General features: G+C 38.3%; 1 protein-coding gene across 9 annotated transcripts in view; it reads right to left on the reverse strand.

The window, feature by feature from the left end:
• Positions 1-26,024, reverse strand: part of MBTD1 (mbt domain containing 1) — a 55,525-nt gene that overhangs the window by 27,225 nt on the left and 2,276 nt on the right. For 3 of the 9 annotated variants that reach the window (XM_044983566.1, XM_044983560.1, XM_044983557.1), the window contains exons 2-11: positions 17,667-17,868; positions 15,876-16,015; positions 14,318-14,432; positions 14,135-14,220; positions 5,935-6,052; positions 3,961-4,095; positions 3,357-3,445; positions 2,868-3,102; positions 1,092-1,147; positions 677-781 (exon numbers count right to left, since the gene is read on the reverse strand). In XM_044983566.1, coding sequence (XP_044839501.1) covers positions 677-781; positions 1,092-1,147; positions 2,868-3,102; positions 3,357-3,445; positions 3,961-4,095; positions 5,935-6,052; positions 14,135-14,220; positions 14,318-14,432; positions 15,876-16,015; positions 17,667-17,820 — 1,233 coding nt within the window. In that variant the 5' untranslated portion in view covers positions 17,821-17,868. Of the gene's footprint in view, positions 1-676; positions 782-1,091; positions 1,148-2,867; positions 3,103-3,356; positions 3,446-3,960; positions 4,096-5,934; positions 6,053-14,134; positions 14,221-14,317; positions 14,433-15,875; positions 16,016-17,666; positions 17,869-20,250; positions 20,370-20,444; positions 20,516-21,867; positions 22,021-26,024 lie in introns of those variants that run through there. The other 6 variants (XM_044983563.1, XM_044983565.1, XM_044983564.1 and 3 more) reach the window with 6 other exon arrangements.

The following is a 26,024-nucleotide window of genomic DNA, read 5'->3' on the forward strand; positions in this document are numbered from 1 at the left end:
TTTTAGTTTTCAGGTTTTTTCCTTTAAGTATTTGACAGCGCTTTGTGTAGTATCAGTTTCACTCTATCTTTGTATAGTTAGTTTCCTTAGTAGCATGTGAGGGTCTTCCACACACAGGAAAAAAAATAAAAATATTATATATCAAAAAATAACTGTAAAACCAAAAACGTTGGCAGGAATATTTTTGGGCAGATGTATTATCCAAAGCTTTTGTGAGGGATTAGATTGTCTGCAAAATAGCCAGATGAGAATTAACAAGAGGTTCCATTGCACATTAATTTCACAGGCATACTGTTTGTCAATCAAAGTTCAGGCTGGAATTTTGAACATTCGTGAATGCCACATACAGGTACTTTTCATCTGCCGCTATAACAATCAACCATTCTTAATACCCCAGTAACAGGAAAGCAACTAATAAATGGAAGCCATTGGTAAGCATTCACAAATTGCACACATTATCCTTTTATTGGAAGGGGTGGATGTGGAAGGAGCAGACAAGAGTACATGCAGTTGACCAACACATTGGTTGCTTTTTTAAAATCTTGTTTTAAATAAAATCTCAGCCTTTATTTAAAAAAAAAAAGTTTTTAGCAGCAGTATTGATTACAGAAGACTGGAAATCGGATTAACAGGATTCATGTCCTATTCTCCCACAAAATTATAAATTCATTCTTACCTTCCTAATGGTTGCAACACATATTGCAGACAGGTTTAAGGGATCGATAGCTTCCAATTTCATTCCCTCCTTGAACCATTCTCCACTTGGATCTACTTCTTTTACCTAAAGATTCATACAACAGCATTACACAGCTACCTGAGGTGACAAGAACTGATGTACGAGACAACATAACCACACCCATGAAACAAAGTTTGCAGCAAAAAGACCAAAATACCCCTCAAACTCCCTGTCAATTTTACTTACATCAAAATGCCTAACAGCTTTTTTTTTTTTTTAAAGTAATTTCCAATAGTGACAGACCTTTGTACAGTAATTTGGTATAATTTCTCAGTTATGCTTTGTCTTCAAGTGATGAAAAATTCCTCTTCCAACTCTGAGTAAACAATCTTAGAGTTCTCATTAGCAATCTTACCCTTGCAAATAAGTGTGGCGGTGCATCATAATGTCCATCTTGTTTTTTTGTAATATCTACAAGGGACAGTTACATTATTAATCAGCAAATATTTATGAAGAGACTAATAATACCCACCCTCAAAACAAAAACACCTTTTCCTAACATTGTACCACTTAAGGGAGTCATAACTTTACAAACATGTGGGCCTGAAATCTATAAAGAGGTCATAGCAGTATGCCACCTAGACAATTTGGGAATGGAGCTCAAATCGTGCAATTTTTTATTTTTTTATTTTTGAGGACACTTGGACAGGAGATATGACAGCATTCAGAGAACACTAATACCCAGAAGGCTTGATTATAGCACAAAAGTGTCAGTGAAATACATATAAGCTTTTGCAGAAGTTTGACAAGTGAAACTAGTTTGCATTCTCAGTAGAGTTAAAGCAGAGAACTGACAAATAGACTCATACACATAAGTGACTTCAAAGCTTAATGTAAATAAATTTTGAAACATCTTCGTATTGTAGTCATGCTGTTTGTTACCTCATTTTTGTACTAGAAATTCTTGTTTTTGTGAAACATTTTTGTAGTGTGGTGGGATCCATAGCTCTGATTCTTGCTCCTCTGCTATAGGATCCTAAGAGTCCTGTGGCACCTTAAAGACTAACAGATGTATTGGAGCATAAGCTTTCGTGCGTGAAGTGGGTATTCACCCACGAAAGCTTATGCTCCAATACATCTGTTAGTCTTCAAGGTGCCACAGGACTCTTTGTGCTTTTTACAGATCCAGACTAACACGGCTACCCCTCTGATACTATAGCAGAGGAGCCGCCTGATCTTTGCGGCAGTTTGCTGCTACTGGTTGGATCCGCTTCTCTGAAATGAATTCCAGCAGCTTTGTGAAAAGCTCTTATGTCCATTTCCAGGAAGCAGTCTTGAGCATGATTTCTTTTAACTGTTTCCCTTTTATTTTTATATTGATTTCAATGAAGGTTTCCAACCAGTAAAAATATTGATATTTTAGTGTCCAAAGCTGGTGCAACATGGAGCTTTTTTATTCCTGTTCTATGTTACAGATGAGTGGCTTACGTGCAAAGGAGCAAAGAGAGTCTTAGCAACAATGTTAATTTATCATTAAAAAGAGGACATAAAATATTTAAAAAATAGAAATGTTTTGATTTTAGGTGATAAAAACTCCACTACACATCTGTCAGCCTCTACTTTTCTGTCCCTCTTCTGACAACTTCTGCAATGCAGTTATATGTTGCCATACTAAAATATGAAGCACACCCAAAGATGGAGGTCAGAGCAAAATAAACTGAATTAAATCAATAACACAAGCAATACTTGTGCTGACTTTACTGTATCACGTAGGTGGTGGCAGCTGGTGGGGCAGTGCTGTGTAATTCCAGGGTGCCAGCAGCAAGACATGCTAAATACACAGAACATTGGGCTTTGTGCACAGAAACCCTTGTTTACACTAGCTTATATTGTCAACATTTCTAGATACGGTCTCATGGATGGTGCCTCATTGAAGTTTACCCGAGCTCTTCCAAACCCTGAAGGAAAAACACTGATGATAGTTTTTAACTAAACCATATGGAGCGGAGACCTAGTGGCTGAAAAAAAAAAAGTCTTGATTAACGCCAATGCATACGTTTTTGAAGATGTAATAACTTGAATTAGAAGCTTTTTCAGTCAGCTTGCTCCTTTTAGCCAAATCATTGCATGAAGTATCTTTCAAGTAAGCCTCTACTGCTGACAAGGTATCTTTGCAACACAACTTGCTTACCAGATCTTTTGAAGCGATGTCCTATACTTCGGGACCAACCAATGTGATGAATGAGTGGGCTGTACATATGGCACCAGAAATCATCATTTTTGTCTTCACTTTCTTCATATACCAATCTTAATCGTCCTCCAATTACACTGTCTACAACTGCTACCCGTGTTCGACAGAGATGCGTTTTGTCAACAACTTCTACTCTCATGGAAGGTTTGAAAGGATACTGCATACTTTCTGAAACCTTAAAATAATAGGGAAAATGTTTAGTCATCTGCTATTAAAGCACCGTCCACTAATTTCAGTCTCCAGTTTCTTTGCTGCAAAAGCCAAGCGGTTGAGAACCATTGATGTAGTCACTGAAGTAAGAAAAATGGAGCAGCTGCAGTTCTATCTTCTTCCACAAGAGGGGCCAAAATGCCATTACAAAACAGTTCAATTCCTCACACAGTAATGAGGTTGTGTTTATATTACATTATTTATATCACATCAACTTACCTTCTGAGAAAAGTCAGGAGGAAGAGTTTTGGCACCAGTAAGTCGCTTCACGAGAAAAGCTTTCCAGTTTGTGTATTTGTGTTGGATTGCTGTTGAAAATGAAGGGCGAAAAAGTCAATGATTACTACTTAAGTTGACCCATTAGAGATACAAAGTTAAAGTCAGTATTTGTAAAACAATTAAAATTATTGTTAAGATACTGAATGAAAAATATAAGAATAATTAAAATGTATCAAAAGCCTTAAAGGCTGAATTCTGCTCCAGTTTCACAACTATGTGTGTGTATATTTTGGGGCAGAAGCCGACTTAAGATTTTAATAAAGAATAGATTAAATAAAACAGAGTATGCTTTAGCAACTGATTAATTTAATTACTTAGGATCTGATCTTAATGACCCTTGTTCACATGAGTAAGGGGTATTTCCTGTGAAGATCCACAGGATCAGGCCCTCACTGACCCATAGGCAACAAGATTTATTCACAACTTTAGATACAATTCATAAATGAGAGCCACATCAGTTTCACATCTGAATCACAATGAATTCAGTTAAATGTAGAAGATTACAATCTCTACTACTGAATCAGGAGTGCTAAAATTTACATACTTCTTGGTGGGACTAGAGGCTTCCCACTAGTTGCACACCAACCAACTGGGTGGATGTCAGACCCACACACGTTGCACCAGAAGTCAACACTTGAATCGTTTTCAAACCCTTCATATCTCAGCAAAGCATTGTAGCCTGAAAGAGAGCAATCCCATGTTTAAAAGCTATAGCTGAGTGAGGTTATAAAAGATTAATACTATTCCACCCAGCATAATGTATGTCCACTGAATTTTTTAGACTATATGATTCAGAAGGCATCTTGCCGGACTTGAAGGTAATTTGGTATCAATGCAAAAGAACAGAAACGTTCTGAGGAACTATATGTGTGTATCTTATATGGTAGGAAAATGTGTACATCACATTTGAGATATAGTATATGACCTTACAATTAAAGATTGTTGTATTGCATATACAAAGGAAGTGTGTTTAATTATAATTTATGCAGTCCTTGACTTTTGAGTGTTTAGCTATGTAACCTTTAACTTTGTAAAAAAGAAGATCAGTAGTGAAGTTTACGAGTTCACTGATCTGGGGCTATTTGATTTCATATTTCCTGATCCTGAATCATCCATAATGTGAGGAAGCTGGTCCCTGAAAACTGGGCCAATGCAAAACAGGCCCAACCAGAAGAGTTTAACACCTGAACAGGAGAAAAACTGAGGAGTTTGGAAGCTCTGCAGGTGGGAGTTTCTCTCCTTTAATACCTCTGCAAGGATAAAGATTCATACATAATCTGTGTGTGGTGAAAAGCATCTTCAAAGAAAACTGTTGATAGTGGAAACTTATGCAGACATTTGCTAAATGATTACTGCATATACTTATTGATAAGCTGATTTTTTTTAGTAAAGCATCAGAGAAGGGGTTGGCTTATGAACGGGTATAGAGAGGTGGAGAGGAGGGACACAGCCCTCTCCCGCCCACCCCAACAGAGGGGGCAGCACAGCCAGCAGAGCCAGAAGGAAAGAGGCGGGGCTAGAGTCTCTCCTCTTCTGGCCACGCTGCTCTCCCTCCAGCTTCCGAAGCAGCTGCGGCTCCAGGGCTGGCAAGCTGCAGCCGCACTGCCCGGCCTGCTGGAGCAGTTCCGGCCAGGCCACAGACATCTTCTCCTGGCCCACCCCAGGTAAGGTGGGAAGGGACAGGAAAGGGAGAGTGTGGGGGTCCTGGGCTAGAGGTGAGGCAGGGAGGAGTCATGTGGGGAGGTCTCAGGTTAGGGTTGGGGTCATGTGGGGGGTGGTCACAGAGGTTACTCCCCTGACCCCCAGCTTCTCCCCCCTCCCCAAAATTTCCCCATCAGCTGCTGTCCTGGCCCATCAGGGTAAGTCACTGGTGGGCTGGGACATTTTGTTTACTTAGGTTTACCTCCGTGCCTGCGGACACTCGAGGTAAACAAACTGCCTCAGCCCGCCAGCGGCTTATCCTGATAGGGCGGGAGCCAAAGTTTGCCAACACCTGAATTATAGGGTCAGTTTATTAATGGTTCATAAAAAAATTTTATTTTTACTTAGCCATCTTGGGGGAGGTCACCTTATAAATGAACCAGCTTATGATTGAGTAGATACGATAGTTTAGGATCCAGTGAAATGAAGTAATAAGCACCTTCAACTCCCACTGAAGTAAACTGGAGTTAAAGGCCCCCAGCACAAAGGAGTCAGTTGCAACATCTTACAACATTTATCTTAGTGTTACAGCACTGCGTGGCAGCCCACTACTGCTCTCATTGACTTCAACTGGAGGAGTAACAGGCTTTGTATTAGTTATTACTTCATATGTATGAATAAATTTTCATCTAAATCTTTTTCTCTTTTAAAACAACCCTTTCCCCCAAAAAACAACTACAGATTATAGTAGTCCGAGAGAATACTCTTCACATCCTTCTTGCTTTTAAAAGAAATTGCTCAGTTCCCTGATTGTGACTTCCCCAATACAATTATCATTGCAATCATTTTAATACATATGATCTTAAAAAAAGTTAACCTGCTAATTTCACAATTCCAGCTATCCAGAAGACTTTGGTAGGTAGGCTGCAGTCTGTGTTTGGAACTTCCACTCGCACTCCTTCTGAGATATCACCCCAGCATGTCCCCATGGGTGCCTGTCATTTAAATTGGAGGGGAGGGGGGAAATCACATCTCTTTATTCCATTTGAAAGTGAAATATTCATTTTTGTTTTATTAAAGCTTTATCAACGATCTTCAAAAACTGGAAAAACTCAATACAAATGATACACTCAGACACATATTTAGAGAATTAGAACTCTGAAAAAAAATCACAATTTATAAAGGAATTTTATTATACAATTACTACTGCTAGAATATTTCAGCAGTTCTGTGACTCTCAATTTAATAGTTGCAAAACACAAGCACTAGTAAGTTATACATACGCTCAACCCAGCATCATTCCACAACATGTTTCAATCCAAAACTAGGATCTGATCTCAGTGACACTGTTGTAAATCCACAGCAACTCTGACTTTAGTAAAATTTCTTTGGATTTATACATGTGCCAGAGATATAACAACCTGCCCATAGTCTCTACAGCAGTAATTTCTTTTCAGAAATCTCCTTGAATCTCTTCTGCAGATTTAATGGGATGGGGTTTATCTCCCACTGGTTAATGCAGTTCACATGCCTTTATAGGAACAGGCTTTCGCATGGCCTTCAAGTGATCATCTCATCAGTTAAGAACAATGAGAGATGCAGTCTAAGTCAGCTGCACAACTCACATGAATATCAATGGGAATTGCACTACTTTGAAAGTTTAGACCGACGTGTTAGCAACAACAACAAAAAGCTGAATGGACTTTAAGGGTTTTTGGAAAATTGTAGATAGAAGCCAAATGTCCTTTTACATTCAGTTCGTGAAGGGAAGTTTCTTTAGGTTGGACATGAGGAAAAGATACTTGATCGATAACTAACTAGTCAAAGGAGGTGTTGTGGGAACAGTGAGAGTGTGTGATGCTGAATAGTCACTAGAACTTATAGTTCACTAAGCCAAAGTTATTAGCAGCAGAATCTTCCATGCAAAAAGTTATAGCTTGCAACTATCACATAACACTATTCTCAATAACTACATAGCTACTAGTTGTGTTATCACATCATATGAAAATAGAATTCTTAAGTTTCTTCTTTAACATGGACTTACTGTCCTTTTTTAAACTAGAAACTACCCAGAAACAGGTATTCAGATTTTTGAAAATTCAGAATAGTGGCCAAATCCACACCAAAAGATGTACTGAGAGGAACAGACCCTGATCAGTGCAGACAGTATCTAAGCAGATTTTGTGTGGGCAAATGAATGAATTTACTAGTTTTGTACCACATCAGGCAGCAAACATCTTTCATTTAAGGCTCTATGCCTTTTTACTAGTCTCTTTGCAAACACAAAGGACTTGAACACAATTCACTGGAAAGACCACAGTATTCAGTCCCCAGCCTCTCAGAAGCCAAGCTGTGAAGGAGAGGGGAAGAAGAGTTGCCCTAGTTCTGAACACTTAGAATGTGCAAGTCTGGAAGTCTGCTGGAGATCAGCTATGGCCACCTAGCAACAGTGAACGTCAAATTTATACTACGGGGGAAACACAGGATACCCTTACTACTCAGAGTATTGGAGGCCAGACATGCATGAACTGTTTTCCCCAGTAAGGGAAGACATATCCATTACAAATATGACAAATTTATTTTTCTTGAAGCCTGGTCTCTTCCATGTTCTACTATATCTCCTACACCATTCTAGACTGTAGGGCTCTCCCTTTGGCCATTTGACACAGAGAAATAACTTGAAGGAAGATAGTTTATTTAGGTATAAACAATACAATTTTCTACAGTTAGATTTCTCCATCTAGGAGGATAACCCAATCAAGCTACTGTTTAGTCAGCTCTGACATATTGCTCTTTCACTTTGATTTTTTAGGGAGCTCTTTCTCTATTTAGCTTTCAGTGTGGTCCTACTACACATCTTCTATTAGATCTAAATTCACATCTGTGGCTTTTTAGAAAAGGAAGGGAAAAATAAGCTTTTTAAAACTTACATTTATGGATTGTCTGTAGCCTTGTATACAATGCTACAGATGGGTCCAAACAGCTAAGAGGGTTAATATCTGAAATGATCTGATATGGTACACAGGCTTTTGTTTAAAAATAAGTTATATTTTACTAATAGTTTACATTTTTTAGTTGATCCAGAGAACCCAAGTACTGAAACTGTCAGGGCTTTTTCTTTCTCCTCCCCACAGGTCAACCAATATCTGAGTTGGCACAAAGATTTTACATTTCTAGGTTGTGGATTGGTATAGGGGTAAATAGCAGAAAGTTAAATTTGTCCTTGTCTGTGAAAACAGTGGTTCTGCTCGTTTCTCCTACACCAATCCATATGGCTCACCCTTCAGAAGAGAGCCATCCTGGGTAATGATCACTTCATAAGAGCTAGGTGTTGTTGTATTCAATGATGGTATACAATATATCTAATATACTGTATATCTTTTTTCTTTCTCACCTAATGAATGTTCTTAAGGGAGGAAGATTAGGTAACATAGGGCTATGATAGCCATCTTCCTTCATGTCTTCTCTCTCTTCATCTGACTAATCAATGTTTGTAAAGTGCTTTGAAAAGAAACTTAAAGCACTATGTAAGTTCTAAATCTTACTCATCTGCTTACTGGATGGGGGGTAACTCTGAAGTCTGGATTGGCATAGTATGAACTAGCAGAACCATAAATTTACAGCTAAGAACAAATTTACCTTTCAGACTCATGACGAATAGATCCACCTCAGGTTCCTCCCCAATCAAGGAAGATCTGGTTCACCACTTCCTGATCCAGGGACCACTCGTGAGGGTTAATCTGAGAGTGACAGTCGCCTTCCCTGCAAGGTAAGTTGCAATCAGGAAGGTCCTGTTGGACACCATCCAAATTCAAACCTCCAGGGTTTCCTAAGATGAAAAGGCTGAGCTTGTGACTCCCTACATGATAAGCATCTCAGCTTGGCTGTCTATTTGTAAAGAAACCTTTTGGGGAACACGTGATTTCACCAGGCCCAGGATGTCTTCAGGATTGCCCTTCTTCTAGGATTCTGATATGAAACTTGGACTCAGAGGGTTAAATGCAAAGAGATGCTGCTGATTCCTGAAATATGTGAGGACAGTATCCTGATACCATGTATGTAGACAGTATCTACACAGAAGGTAACAAGAGAAAGGATGGGAAAAGAAGATTAGAAGTACAGTAGTGCCACCTAGTGTAAAAACTGAGAATGCCACTTTTTAATCAGAGAACTAACAATTGGACTTCTTTTTAATAGGAAAATGAACGTATTTCAGTCTAAAATAATATTCATCTGAAAGGGATTTTGAAACATATACCACCAGATAAACCTGTGAGCTTTATATTGGCAACAGGGTGGAAAAAACATGAATATTGATCTTGTACATTAAGTTGCCTAATAGCAAGTATTGACTAGAGACTCAAAAAGTTATCTTTGCTCTGCTCACGAGGAACACTTTGAGGTACTCTCCCTATTTTTTATGACTATTGGAGAAAAGTAAGCTCTTTGTAGAATCAAGGAAAATGAAACAAGAATTTAGGTTAGTTACAAAAATCACAAATGGGAAAAGAAATATCAAGCCTATCTAGTGATGATGAACTATACTAAATTACTATTGCTGTAGAGGTCCGATGGACTTAAATATCGGACTGGATTTTGCAGACTACCAGATACAAATCAGGAATGTGAGAGATTGTGATTCAGAGACTACAGGAAAGAGTGCAGATGCACAAATTCTATTCATGGCTCTGCCACCAACTCACTGTATCACATTAAATACATTACTTTTCACATCTTTACATCTAAGTTTATCCACCTGTAAAATGGGCATAATACAATGTGTCTGAGGCCGATAAGTGAAACACGGAAAAGCTGGGCTGTAAAGCAATACAGAAATGCACGGTAGTATCTCAAGCATCATCAAAATACACTAAAGATTACAGTTTCCTCTCCATGTGCAGGTGGAGCTTCCATTAAAGCAAACACTGAAGGGAAATAGACTCTTACATTAGGTATTCAGTACTGAGCACTGGGAAAGGCAAACGCACATTTGAACTGCTGAAAACTATTGAATCATTAGACAAAAGCACTTCCATACAAAATTATCAACAAGACAAAATGGGATCTGATAACTGCTTATCTGTTGTTTAACCCTGCCCCACCCAACCATGTAGAGCCCATGTAGCCAGATATTTTCACCCAATAGCAAATTTAAGGACAGATACCACAAAAATCTTACTCTACTGAGTACTCTTTACTCATGTGGTTAATCCTATTGACCTTAACTGAAACGGGATTGTGCCCTAGATGTATTTATTTAGGTAGGGGAGGGATAGCTCAGTGGTTTGAGCATTGGCCTGCTAAACCCAGGGTTGTGAGTTCAATCCTTGAGGGGGCCACTTAAGGATCTGGGGCAAAAATTGGTCCTGCTAGTGAAGGCAGGGGGCTGGACTCGATGACCTTTCAAGGTCCCTTCCAGTTCTAGGAGATTGGTACATCTCCAATTATTACCTTACCTTTGGTCTTGTGGATGTGGAATGTGCATTCATATCCATAACACATAAGAGGTAAGTAAACACCAGCAGATTAGGGTTATGGAGCTGTGTTAATGTACTTTAGGCATAGGAGACTACTAGGACCTAAAGGTTAAAACGTTCAAACTTGATTGCCTAAAGTCAAGTCGCCTAATAAAAGAGGCCTGATTTTCAGATTTCAACTCACATTAAGTAGAGTGGCAGGTGTTTCAAACCTCTAAGAATCAGGCCTCTTATGTCTTGGGCAACACTAAGCACTTGTTAATTCTAAAAGCAAATATAAGCTCTTATGTTTTGGGTTAACAAACCTAGTCAAGTATTAAGATACATGCGTATACAGAAGTCCTGCTATAAAAGATGAAAAACAGTGCTCAATAACTTTTCAGATAGACAAAAACAAAAGTTTTATGTTTTTTGTTACAAATTCTTATTACTGATTAAAAAAGACTTCCTGATGTCAGAGAATATATATTAGACTCAGTAAAAATAACTGGTGCTCAATTAGCAGGATAATATTAATAGTTTTTTTGGGGGGGTTGTTTTTTTAAGGCAGATGTTCTTTGAAGCAACATTGGGACAGCTGTCAGATTTTTTTGTTTGTTTGTTTTTTTAAGGGTATAGCCTTCAAACGGTTCAGTACCATTGTCCCCCAAAACCATGAAGGTTTTGAATTTAGCACCCTGGATAAATCATCCATTAAGAATCTATATAAAGACTTGGATGTGTCTAAGTATTGGGTTATTGGTTTCCCCTCAACAAAACCATTTTCTATTCTAATTGAAAAACAAATGCTCTTATAACTTTGAATTCTTTATTTCTGAGCCAGTTGGATACAGAAGCTGTGGAAAGGTAGCTTAATGCCTTACCAACCACTAGTCAATCACTAATCTCAAGTCCAACTACCCTTACGGTACAACAACATTGGAAAAATTTGCAGGCATTTTTCCCACAGTAGTATAGTTCCACTGGTGCTACCAATGGTGGAAGCTGTAGCATATGCAGGGTGCAGGTTCTGAGATATCGTAAGTGACTCAGTAATAAAAATCCACACAGCTTCTAAGGCTGGTAGCACAAGTGGAGCTGTACTGTTGCAGAAAAATTAATACAAAATTTCCCCTATATCTAGGGCCTGTCTTCACTACCAGGGTAAGTCGACCTAAATTACATTATTCCAGCTACGTGAATAATGTAGCTGGAGTTGACGTTGCTTAGGTTGACTTGCCACAGTGTCTTCACTGCGCTGCGTCGACGGGAGAGTGTCTCCCGTCGATTTACCTTAATCTTCTTGGGGAGCTGGAGTACCAGGGTAAACCGGAGAGCACTCTGCGGTCGATTTAGTGGGTCCCCTAAATCAACCCCTGCTGCATCATTTGCAGCAGCGTCGATCTCCCCGTAGTGAAGACCAGCCCTATGAAAGATGTATGATTATTTTGTTTCTGCGTTTATGGAAAGAAAAATTCTATGATCCTGTCTGGGAGTGTTAAATAATAATTTTTAAGATCAAACAAAAACAAAAACCAAGCAAACAAAAAACCCTCACAAATCATAAGAGGACTGTGTTCCAAAAAGGGAAGAGGAGCGATATGCCTACAGATTCTTTGATAAATAGTTTATACTATGTTCTTTGAAGAATGGCGTAGAGCAAAACTGAATACCAAATCAGACCTATAGTATTCTGAACAATGCCCAAGAACTCCACTAAGGAAGTGAGAATCTACAAGAGACCTTTCAGGAATGCTGTTGGACTTACAACACTACAGGGCAGGAAGAAGAAATAGGTTTCAGGTAAGAGTATGTATGTAGTAGTATGCCGATTGTTCTTCAGCACTGACACCACACTACATAGTTGTGTAAAATTCAGGATAAAGTATAAGTATGAATATAGTGTGTATTTTAAGTTACTGATGTACTATTCTAATTCATCTGTGCAACAGTATGATACCAAAATGTAATTAAATCTTTAAATATTAAGTAGCATAATACTGTGAACAGGGCATTCATTCAATTATTTCAGATTTTTCCTAAGTCAGTTACACTATCCTTGAGATGTTCCAGAGTATGGAACGAAGCAGTCAAAAACAACAACAGTGCACAGCTTACACCGTTTTACTTACACACACGAGATTTTTTTTAATGGAAATGTTCTTCAGTTATATTTGGACGCACAATTAATTATACTGCCTGTCATTTAGCATTTGCTGTTAAAAATAGCACAGGCTCTTCTTAAGACTACCTTTCACTATGCACTAACGAAATTACCTTTTATAGAATGTACAATATTGTGAAACCAGAAAGAAGAAATGCTTGTTCAAGCATGTGGACTTTGGCCCTGAATCACAAAGCTATACTACTCCAGGGCTTTGTTCTGTGCAACAATAAGGCCCTTAAGCATGAAGGGCTCAACTCAGCAAAGCGTGAGTGCCCTCAGTTCCCACTCACTTAGGAATTGACAGTGCGCTGCACCTTGCAACATCCAACATGAATTCGAAATCTGGGTGGAAAATGTTTTTAGTTGAAATTTTCCACGGGAGAAAACTAACAATAACCTGCCCCTTTATCGCCTTAGCCCCAAGCCCACCAAAATAAATCCATTTTCATTGAAAATGTCGACAGAAAAATTTGACTTTTCATGAAAGAAACTAAAAGTTTTATCTTTCAGCTAAAAAGTTTCAGTTTTCCCAATATATAAGTAAAATAAACCAGAAGCTATCTAGGAAAGCAAGTGCTTTCTGTGAAAATTTTCACACTCTCAAAAACCCAATTTCCATTAAAAACCCCATTTTGACTGAAAATTTGTGACCAGCCCTAATGAATTTATTTTGCAGATATGAAGCAAGAAAGAATTTTTTAAAATATGGATGTAACTTGCACACAGAGCTCTTGAAGAATATTTTCTAAAATGTTTCTGAAACGTACTGATGTGCTATCTAAAATATTAATTTAATATTGTCTGTTGTAGCCAAAAAAATCCCATACTGCTGACAGAAGCTTATATCTAAGTTGTTTAATGCATAACTAAGCAATTTTTGTACTTCCATAATGCTATGTACAAAGAAAAAGTAAGTGAAGAATAGCTTTAGCTTCATAACTACAGAAATTCTTCCCCTCCACCCCCCAAGTAACACAGCTGACACTAAGAATTTGATTAAGAAATAAAGACAAAAACAAACCTAGAGCCGAAAGACCAATTTTATACATGCTGCAAGAGGTATGACTTGATCTAATAGGTAGTTTCCATCTTTATCTATTACTGTGTCTCCAACTGGTTTGGTTTAAATTCTAAAAATTTGGACTAATCTATTATTGTGCTTTGAATGTGGGAAAAGTAAGTTCCCAAAGGCTTAAGATACCAGCCTTCTATTTTGTAACTTTGAACCTGAATCATATATAACAAGAGTGGCTGATGATATTCAGAATGGTTTCAAGTAGAAGAATAAGGCATGCATATTTTCTTCTATATTTTTCATTTAAAAAGTGTTTAAATATTAATGTAGTGCTAAATGAATTAATTGATAAAGTACTAAGTAACTGATTTGGCTGCTGTTTCTTGATTAAAATAAATTTAAAATGTCTCAGAGGAAAAAAATAGTGGAGGATACTTACATGTTTAAAACAGGTGACAGGAGCTGCTGTTAAATTATTGCTAGTAATGTAGTTACCCCAACTGAAACCTTCAACAGGGACAGCTGCTAAAAGAAAGTTATTTTGTTTAGGAAGCTGCATAAGGGGTGAATGGCAGATCTTACGTTTCCAAGAATTAGTTTCATTTCTATTATACACAGTTACCTGTTTTAGTCTTCACTTGGTTCTGCAATGTAGCCTGGTACTGAGCATATGCTGCTAGTTTAGCCACTAAAGGTTGTTTCTGCAGAACTTTAGCCTTTTTAGTTGGAGGTTTACCCTAGGACAATAAGAGTTAAGTAAATAAAGCCTTTCAAAACTCCCAACTGGAAATTTTCAAAAAATACGCCTCTCACACTACTACACAAAATCAGTTCTAAAAGGTTCAAGAACATTACACAATTAATTTTGTAAACAAAATGCATCTCTCATGAGGCTATCCTGGTAGGCAAAAATTGTAACAAATAAAAGAGTATGGAAGTTGTCCATTCAAGTACCACGAGCTACACTTAGCATCAGTATAATTTAAACCCATAGAAGCAGACTCAAGGGAATGTCAGAAACATTAATTTTTGCCTAGGTATGGAAACTTGAACAGCACACAGCATAAGCTGCTGTTCTACAGATAATGGGCAAAGGGACTAGACATCTGTCACTATCAAAAATATGACAAAGGCAGAATCTTAAATCTAATTCTGAAGGCCATATCATGGCAGTCATTAGGCAATACTCCCACAGACACTGGAGTTCCATGTGAGAGACTATGATAGACTATAACCTTGATCTCCTGCCAGCTGAGGTTTCAGTTTCTATTAGTGTTATTCTTATAACACATCTACCCAATTACCCTTTTAAATAAACTAATTTAACAAAAGGCAAAAAAGAAAAAGAATTAAAACAGTTTACAACATGCCAAAGTTAATACAGCTCAATATGTCAATCTCTATACAAGGTCTTTTAAAAACTCTATTTGTGAATAAAGTGACAGCAATGGTTTAGCCACTGTGATCTGCGAAGCCAACAAGTACTTTGAGGCTAAATCTATGGCTTATTCAGATGCCACACAATTACATTTAAAGGATTATCCAGCTCTTTCCACTGCAAGTGCAGTGGGCCCATGGCAGTAGAGTTTATTTAATTCCTCTGCAGAAGAAAACTAAATAGCCAAAGGAAGTGCACCATAAGAGTTCCTTGAACAGCACCAGGCAAGGCACAAGTGGAACAGAGCAACAGGAACTGCACAGATCTTCCCTTCGTCCACCTGCCCTTGCCTATGGACCACAGAAACTATTTTGGCTACTCAGTTGGTGGAGGGGCAGAAACTCATTTCCCACAATCCCATTCAACATATATGCACAATCCACTCAGGTTAGGTGGATTAGGTCAAGATTTGCTCCTTGACCCTTATAGAAGTGTTGATCTCTATTTTTGTTAGGTGAACACACTGCTAATGTAACTTTTTAATTTTATTTTCCTGTAAGAGCTAAAAAGATAAGGTTTTAGGTTTAGAATTTATTCAACAGGAAATTTGCACTCAATGTAAACAGCAGATGAATAATATAAGTTTTGACTCACTAACACAGTTACATTACTATGAGTTTACTAAAAAACGACCTAATTTTTTTTAAAAACATGCATGAGCTCAGATAAACCAGGCCAGACAGATAAATGCTTATTTGTAAAACATGCAAGGATAAGTATATAAACAAGATGGTTTCTGTACCGTTACCTGAAGTCTGGCCAGAATGCTGGCCTTCTTGGAGTTTGATGAATAACTTCTGGAGCACGAAACACTACAGAAACGCTTTGTCTTAGAGTAAAAAGCATCTCGGACACCAACCATCCCACACATCTCACAGGTAGCTAATCAAAGGAGAGAAAAGGCTCAACTATAAAGCGTGATAAAAATGTCAGATAAATGAGATGTAAAACCCAAACATAAGGATTCCATCATGAAGGTCTTATGAGTTGCAGCCCCACTTAGCTTCATTTTCACTGTTTAGACACCAAACCATTTCTTAGTCCTTTATCTTACAAAAAGCTTACATGTGCTTAACTTCACAAAATGACTAGTCCCACTGACTTCAGTGGAACTACTCAAATGTCAAGGTCTTTGTTGAGTCAAGGCTGAAATGGTCCCCTCAGTTTTCACTAACAGAAACTAATGACTCATCCAAAGCTGATCTTCATCCTTCATGCTACCCAGTCCTAGGGTTAAAGAGACTTCAAGTGTATGTCTGTGAATGCAGACTTCATCTGATGTTTACTACTCACAACCCAAAAATCAGCCTCATGTCTCTACTTTCCCTTGAATTACACATAAATCTCTCCCATGTATCTTGGCCAGTCAACACCCTCATCCTGCTGGCATTACACATTTTATGTATTGTGCTACCCAGTCAGCTCTAGGACACCCAGAGGTTGCAGGTGACTTGTGCCACTGTGATGCCCCAAGTGGGTTTTACCACAAAAGAATTCCATTGCTGGGCAGTATATCTGTCCTATTGTTTTTCTATAATGATGAAGGCGATCTTTCCTCTTTCTCAAAATAATGTGATTCCAAATATGTGGGGGCTAAACACTGTGTGCTGAAAGAGTGGACTTAATAGTGGTAAAGTTATTGTACTAGCACATAAAGAAAGCCAATATAATAAAAGCATTAATGCACTACAAAGTTGTACAGTATAATGCAACTCTAGATTCACCTCCTATAAATGTTGATGTTAAAAGAGGGTTAACCCAAACTTTGAGAAGGAAGACTGGCTTAGCACTTTAACAGAAGCCTAAGAACTAAAACATATTTGAATACATTTACTTGATGTAAAAATAAAAATATATACACATCACAAATATTTGCATAATGTGGAGGCCAAGAATTAATTAATAAAGGTTTGAAGGGATCTTAATGTATGTTAGCTAATTAGCAGAGGTTAAGCTGTTACCCTGTATCTGGTGCAGAGTGAATTGTGTGAAAAGTCGTTACGACCTTGTGAATTGCAGTCTTGTTTTCTGTTCTGGTATTGCAGACAAATAAGATAATGAATAGGCTTATGTATAAACAAATGCAAATGTTTACTTTTACTGTCTGCAAGTTTGCTAGCCACTGTCTGTTAAGAAGGTATAAAGATTGTTATGATTGTTTTACTAATTGAGAGAGATCTGTTCAGGACAAGGGGCAACCCAGTTCCTGACACTCTCTCCCTCTTGTGTTCACTAGAGTATTATAATAAAGTATTTGTTTTTGCTGCACCTAAACATAAGCGAGAACTGAGTTTTCTTCGACAATAGTGTCTTTCTTGATAGGTGAACAGAAATTATTTCTTGTTTCTGGCTGTTAGGAGTAAAAGTCTTCAACGGATCTACTTTGTTCTCACAAAGAAGGAGTCAACATGTGTTCTCAAACCCACACAAATGACACCTCAGGTTGAAATAAAACACAGAATATGGTGATATGTGAGCCATGGGATCCAGCTGAAAACCCACAAACTCAATTCCAGAAAATCTTTGTACTCACCCATGCCAGATTTACCATCTGGATAAGTATAGACCTGTCCATTATTCTTGATAATGGGGAGACTGGATGGTAAGGGAGCAACTTCTTCTTCACTCTCATCAGAGCTTGAGCTGCTACTAGTGTCCTCACTACAACTATCATAACCGTCAAACATCCCGAATGAGTCACGTCTCTTCCTTTCTGACCGTGAAGAATGCTCAGTCTAAAAAAGCAAAACATAAAAACAAGACAAATTAGAATACTCTTAATTTAAAGATTTTGGAGATGCAGTAAATTACAGGCTGAATTAAAGTATCTTCTCCATATACACAGAGATATCAGCCATGTATCTGCTAATAAAATTATTCAGGACTGAGAACTTCTAGAGGCAGAATTAGCCAGTATTTGATAGTTACATACAAGAAAAAAATCCTGTCTCATAACAGGCTGAAGAATAATGTGACAAGTCAAATCTCTTCTTTTGTTGACTTCTCTTCCAAGTTCAGTAATCCTGGTACCTAGAGTATTGATAGCCAGTCAGAGCACATAAGCAAATGAGTGCATCCTAAATAGCTACAGCCAAAGTCACTAAAAACTTTAATATGCTTGTGTTGAGCTAGTCACAGACCTTAGAATATTGGGTAGGGCACTAGTCTAGGATTTGGGAAACCTGTGTCCAAATCCCAGCTCCACCACAGACTTTTTGTGTGACCTTGGACAAATCACTTAGCCTCTCTGTGGCTCAGGTTCTTCTGTGTAAAATGTGGTACTTAAGATTGTAAATGCTCAGATACTATGGTAATGGGGTCCACATAAATGGCTTCAATAGAAAGGTGACTAATTTGTTACTGTTACATACAAGAAGAAAAGCCTGCCTGATGGTAGCTCTTTCCTTTAACCAGGTTATGAAGAAACCTGTGAAATTCACTGCTAGAATGGGAGAGGTTTCAGAAATTTGCAATGAAGACATTCAAAATGTATAAAACAATAAACGTATTGATGTCCTATTTTGCTGAGCATCTAGAGTATATATTTTACATGCCATCTTTCACCTCAAGGATCCCCAAATGATTCTCAGAGAACCACTGAAATGTAACCACTGCCAGAATGGAGAGCAAGAAATTACTGGTTTGGCACAGTGCACAATAATCCAAACATGGAATTTTGGCCAAAGACACCAAGGCCCTATTCATATCCATTCCCCCTTAAAGTTCACACAACAGAAGACAGTGGGCCTCAGTCTCCTCTCACTTACCACCATTTTTAAATTGACAACTCCAATGAGCTGCATTAGTGCCAATCTACGATGGTGAGAGAAGATTCAGGCCCAGTGTCTGTTTAGCTATTGTTCTGTACTGCTTTCCCTTTGTGTTAACTGCTGAATGTGATCAGATACTTCTGTGCATCCACTAACCTGCCTTCATTTCCCTCCCACATACTTGCAATCACCAAAGTGGGAGAATCCCAAAGACTAACCATTTGTCTAGTGGTCCTTCCCTTGCACCTGCCAGAGACAGAATCACATTCACAAAAATCGCAGACATCTGTGATTCCATGCCTTTGCTGTGCATGAAGACAGTATTTTATGGTAAATGTGCATGTTAAAATGTCATAACAAGAGGACACCCCTTGCAGACCACAAAACTGACATGTTACACAAAATAGGTAGAAATAAGATGTAGGATTTACATAAGCTATTTCACTAGAAGATCTCAAAGCATTTACAAACATTAATTATGCTTCACAACACCCAGGGAGGTAGATATCCCCATTTTATAAAGGGGAAATTGAAACACAAGGAGATTACTACAGTTGTCTGAAGTTGGACTGGAAGTCTGTGGCCAAACCAGGAACACTTCACCAAGTTGACTGCTCTGGATATAAATAGGAATTGGTACGGAGACAGATCAACAGAACAGGGTAAAGAAAGAAATTCAATTATTTAAGTGTGTGTTGGGGAAGGGAGAGTTGCAAGATAGTGGAAAGAAACTCAAAGCTAGGTTTTGTCCCTGATATTTTTTATGAGCCAACCCCGCCTGAAAGTTGACTAAGAGACTGGAAGTGATATTAAAAGACTGGATTTCACTTTCCTTTTTTACACTGGACATGCTTTCTGTACTGCTAGTTTTAAGACTTCCCCACAATAATCCCCTGAATCTTTTTCCTGATCAACATGCTAGGTGACTGTTCCATAGAGAGCATACTTATTTTACATTTGCCACCTGCTGGTCCAATCATCTAATCTGGTTGGATCGTCCCTATTCTGCGTGTCTTAGGACATTTGTTTCCCACTCTCTCTCTCTTTTTTTTTTTAAATGACGATCCTCTACTCTTGCCTAGCAATATGCCTAAATCCTGGTATGGAGAGAACTTTTCTAATATTCAGAGAGGAATATAGTTTCCACACCACCCAGTCCTAGCCTCCCCACTCCCTTAAAAGCTAAACAACCAATACGTAATGGGGTGAATACACATTTACCTCACTAACAGCTCTCAAACTTCAAAAATTTCAGTGCACTGTAAACTACACAGAGATTCCTCAGCTAGTAATTCAAAATTATATTTTTTAAAATGACAACTAGGTAAACCAAGAGAATTTTCTTACAGTCAGCAACTGGCTGAGGAGTGGAGCATTCTTGAACTAGACCCCAATTTGACCCAAACTGAAATCAATGGAAAAACTTGAATTGACTTCAAAAGACCAAGACCAGAACAGGTCCTCACTGTCAGGAAAAGCCTCACCTGCAGGCCATTATTTATTGCTATTATAAGCCAAAGAGATGCAAGCTCAGTTATTACCTCCTATGTGTTAAAATTAAGTTAGCAATTGAACAACATGTTGCCATGGATACAGTGTTCTAGTAACAATCCTGGTCAGTTACAGATCTGCACATTAACCAACAGGAAAGCAAGTCTTCATCCTCAACATTCCATTAGATTTGTAACTTCTTACAGTTAATGTTTAACACTGTATTGACCATAGCGTCCAGTCGGCCAACCCCTCTGCCACATCATTCACAGATGAAAGGAAACACACTAAGCAAAAATGTTTTAAATTAACAGGTTTCAAGAACACATGGAGCTATCAATCTATCCATCTTCAAAATGACCATACATATCAAATGTATTTGCCAGTACCAATACATACTTCCTAAAGGTGGCATAACATTCCTCCTCCATAAATCTTGTGCTTGGTCAAACTGTCCCATTATATCTTAACCCACTGAAACATGGAAGTTTTGGTTTGGAGGGGAGGGGGCTGTCTGTGTACGTTTAAAAAGAAGACTGGCCTCTATAAAATATTTGTATTCAGAGTTTTGCCAGAAGGTGAATGGCATCTGTGTTTAGGGGAGGCTTTGCTTCTAACACTCTTGGTATTGATTAATATTTGCATTGGATGTGTATGCTCAGGGATTTAGATTAAATCTCAGGAAAAACTTTCTAACTGTAAGAACAGTAGGACAATGGCACAGACTGTCTCGGAAGGTTGTGGAAGCTTCTTCACTGAAGGTTTTCAAAAGGAGGATGGATAGCCACCTGTCTTGGATGGTTTAGACACAACACATCCTACATCTTGGCAGATGACCCTTGCAGTCCTTCTAGCCCTATGAGTCTATGATTTGTGCAGCACACATTTTATAAACTAACAAAACTACAGTTTTTCCAAAAGGAAAAATATATACACTTTCAAAATAGCAACTCTAATGAAGAGTCTTACCGGCAAAAATATTTATATCATGCATAGCCCCTAAATATTTCATAAGCCCATTCTCACTTGGCCAAAAAACTGCAATACATGTCAAGACTCCAGAATCAATGTAGTTATCCATGCACCAAGACCTAGATTTTCAGGATATCAGAGTAGGGAGGTGCATTAAAAAGTATACCATGGACAGACATTTATAACGTAAAACAAGCATCTGATCTATGCAGAGCTGCTGAACTACATAACAGATGTAGCCTATAAATAATGAGAAATGTGGCAACAAAGGAGTTAAGTCATGTCACAGGAATCTATAACTTACTCCTGCTGTACAGGCAGAGTTATATTTCTGGATGATGTGGTCTGAAATCTGAAAACACAAAAGGCTATAGATAATAAAACAACAATATTCATATTTCAATGGCTAAAATGAGAGATTAATTTGGCCTGGAATACAATTAATTAAATAAAGATGTGTTTTTGTTGGCTTCATACTTATTTTTGGTAGAAGGAACTTACCCACATCTTTCTGTTGGGAGAGAAGCGACAATACAAAAGAACATCTCGAGCGGCCAGACCCAGGCGGAAGTGTTGGCACCCTTCTCTTTCCTAGTCTCTCCCTTTCTTGTTAGGTTTCGATCTTTACTTTGAACCACTCCAAGATGCCTGCAGCTAGATAAGGAAGTGAACTTGCATCATGATTCCACTTCTGTGACTTCGATTCCCTTGTGGCATTCATGATGATCACTAGTCTATTTCATACTGTCTGGGGGGGAACCTGCTAAGATGCAGGAACATAATCCTAATACATTCTGTTGGTTTTCCCCATTCTATGAACTAGCCCATAGCCACTTCTGTTGCCTTTTCAAAGCCAGTTACAACTACTAAAAGTAAACCCGACTGAATACAGCTGTGGGGATTCCCCCCAAAATCCACAAGGTGTCTTAGTGTCCAAGAATATTTTCCTTTCCTTAAGACATCATCTTGTACGCTCACTCCCAGCAATCTCAAAAGCTCTCAGATTTTGCAGGCTTTTGAAGAGCTACATACAACAGATATTTAATGCTGAATAGCCTTAATATTTACTTATTGGACAAGATCCGTAGATCACACTCTAATTAGTATAGAAATAGGGGAAAGCATATATATTCAGGAGAAATTTAGGGAGACAGAATGAGATTTATTGAAACTGGAATTTTTCCAGATCACATCTAGCACCTCTACTCTTGCAATGTGTGCCACAGAAGCATCCTTTTAATATCTTGTTGAAAGACAGAATCTGCTGCAGCATAAGAGAAGAGTACGAGTTCTAGAGCCACTGATATTGCTTCCCACAGGACTTGGGTTTGCTTAGATTACAAGACCTGACATCACAAACCTAGGCGGAATAACTATAAGCAGAAGGGGACCTTCTTTCAGATTTGCAGTCAAGTACCTTAGAAATAATCAAAAAGTGGAAAGGACAGGCTGAAAGCACTGAGGTTTGGATAACTTACTCTTTTAAAAAGTCTGCCTGAAACTTACAGCAGTTTTAATTTTCTCAAATAGAATTGCATCCCATTAAGTAATTGACCACTAGTACATAGATATACATGGTCTGAACTACACATGCAAAAAGAAAGGAAAAACCCAAGCACTTTTCGATGCTGGATTTAGCAAGAAGCAGGCTATAGAAAGTTTGCATCAATGTCAAAATTAGGATAGGATAAAGGCCAGCTAGCTTCACCTACTGATAACATAACAGAAGGGAGCATGCTGGGAATGGGAAGAGTCTGGGACCGTACAGAGGGTTGTTTTTTTTTAACCTCAGTCAGCGGGAAGAGTGGTAGCACTGCAGAAAGGTATCTTACTAAAGTAGTGTTGGGAGAAACAGCACCAGAGACAGATATGCTAGCACTGGGAAGTCACAGCTGCTGGAAAGAAGGTATTGGATCTGTCATTTTGGGCACATAAGCTGTGGCTTGCTTCCTTAAAGGGATTATGGTGTCCTCAGCAGGAAAAAGGCTTTTGGCACACTGAACATTTCTGGGGAAATGGGACTGAATGCAGCTGCTGGTGAAATAAATGTGGCTTTTTAAAGAACAGTTTAATCTGTGCCTTCTACGACACAACCCATCAGTGAATGCCTGGTAACATACGGCCTATCTGTATGAAATATCTGAAAACACGTAACTATTCTAATAATCGAGTGCTATCACACCAAAAGTTAACATCTTCTCCCTTCCCTAAAGCTGGGCATGCAAATGTGTCTAAATTGGTATGTGCCAATCAGATAAATGGAAATTATAGTCTCTACAATATGCAATTATCTGATCTGCATAATAGTAATAACTGCATGTAGAAACTAAGCATATGACTGCATGTGTTCTTTGTACACAGTAGTGTGTTTTTTTGTTTTTTTTTAAATTGGGACTATCTACAACGCTATTGAGAAAAGTACCTTACGCAAGCCAGAATAGAACAAAAACTAAGCAAAATAAACAAATTACCACAACATCCAATGCATAAATACTTCATCAAAAAACTTCCTAAATTGTGTCACTTTGGAGATTGAATTCAAGCTGTGGCAGACCATCATGGGCAGCAAATTCCAAAAGGTGAAGGTTTTTCGCCTTCCTCCGCAGCATGGGGCAGGGGTCGCTTGCTGGAGGATTATCTGCTACTTGAAGTCTTTAAATCAGGATTTGGGGACTTCAACAGCTGAGTCAAGGGAGAGAATTATTTCAGGAGTGGGTGGGTCAGCTTTTGTGGCCTGCATCTTGCGGGAGGTCAGACTAGATGATCATAATGGTCCCTTCTGATCTTAAGTTCTATGATTCTATGATTCAACTGAGAATGTCCTACTATTGAGCCTGAGTAGCTTGACAGCAAGAACATCATGGCTGCTCTTAACTGCCATGACAGGACAAGATGAAAGTGGAGGTGTGGGGGAGGGTCTAGAGAATCCAGGTTCAAGACCATCTAGACTGTTCAAGAACTGCTTACAAAAGAAAACAAGGCACCTGCGCAGAACTTTGAACACAGTTTATGAGCTAATAAAGGCCTATCCAACATAGAGGTTGGCAGCTGCATCCTACTTCAGGCTCAGCCTGCAGGTGATGTTCAAAGCTAACCCTGAGTACATTACACCGGAGAGGAGGTGAATGTGGCATGGATCAACAATTTTGCATTAAAGGATCAGCATAACCTCTAGGTCGGGGCACAGAAGGCCACCATTGCTACCCAGTATCCAGGAACAGTGACTATTTAAGCAAATATTCTCAACTATCAGACACTATCTCTATGCAACATTTCTCTTCATGTTAGAAGAATACTGTGATGTACACATTCCTTCTAGTCAAGAGACCGTTGACATTATAAGAAATTATCTCAGTCCTAGCTCTTGGCTTGATCAAACTCTAAACCAGTGGTTCTCAACCAGGGGTACGGTACAGGGGGTACGTCAACTCATCTAAACACTTGCCCAGTTTTACAACAGGTTACATAAAAAGCACTAGCGAAGTCAATATAAACTAAAATTTCATACAGATAATGACTTGTTTATACTGCTCCATACACTGAAATGTAAGTATAATATTTGTATTCCAATTGATTTATTTTATAATTATATGGTAAAAATGAGAAAATAAGCAATTTTTCAGTAATTTGCTGTGTATTTTTTGTATTTTTATGTCTGATTTTGTAAACAAGTAGTTTTTAAGTGAGGTGAAACTTGGGGATACACAAGACAAATCAGACTCCTGAAAGGGGTACAGTAATCTGGAAAGGTTGATAGCCACTGCTCTAAACCACAAAAAAAAATTGAACTGGTTATATTACAACAGCTTTTAAATCAAATCTGGTCAAAACAACTTTCCCTACAGCAACTTAGGAAATACAAACAATTAAGTAGCAATCTAAAGGTAACATGTGACCAGCTTTTAAAAAAACCAACCAACCAAAAAAACACCCCCTGACTCTATTTCTGATTCCCTTGAATCCCATAACTGACCTACAAGTTTTGGACAGGGGGTACTGAGACATTTACAAATATAATTTCTACCTTAATGTTTTACAAAAGTAACATGTCGAATGACTAGCTGAAGAGCTATAGAAATACACTTTTCTCTTCAGTGTGTATATTTGACATCACTCTTTATAGTCTGTTTCCCCTGTTTGTTTGCTGCCTCCATTTTATGGGCCTTTTGTACAACAACAAAGAGAGAAACTAACTTAGCTGCCATTTGACAGTACTCAGCACCTTGCAAAATCAGGCCAAATTTTATGGATTAAGGAAAAAAAAGTAAGACCAGGAACACGAACCCTTAAACACCTTAACCTATGTTCCCCCATCCAGCCATTTTTTTTTAATAAAGTAAAAACTAAGGAAATCTTGCCTCCATGCCCCATATCTAAGTGTTTTCAGGACCAAAGCCTAAATTATTTGTTCCTTTGTATGTTAAATAACTCCCCAGCTAGGAAACCTATCCTTCCTATGTTTTCCAGTAGTCTGTGTTGTAAATAGCTTTTTTGAGCAAGTTATAACTGACTATATACACCACTAAATTACAAAGATGCTATTTTATAGACCAAGTGACCTTCTCCTGCCCCCCCACTTGTAAGGCAAGTTTAGCATACAAATTTAATTTTCTTCTAGGTTGGTTACTTAATACAACAACAACAAAATCTAAAGTATA

This window comes from Mauremys mutica, chromosome 12, assembly GCF_020497125.1.
Source record: "Mauremys mutica isolate MM-2020 ecotype Southern chromosome 12, ASM2049712v1, whole genome shotgun sequence".
NCBI classification, from domain to species: domain Eukaryota; kingdom Metazoa; phylum Chordata; order Testudines; family Geoemydidae; genus Mauremys; species Mauremys mutica.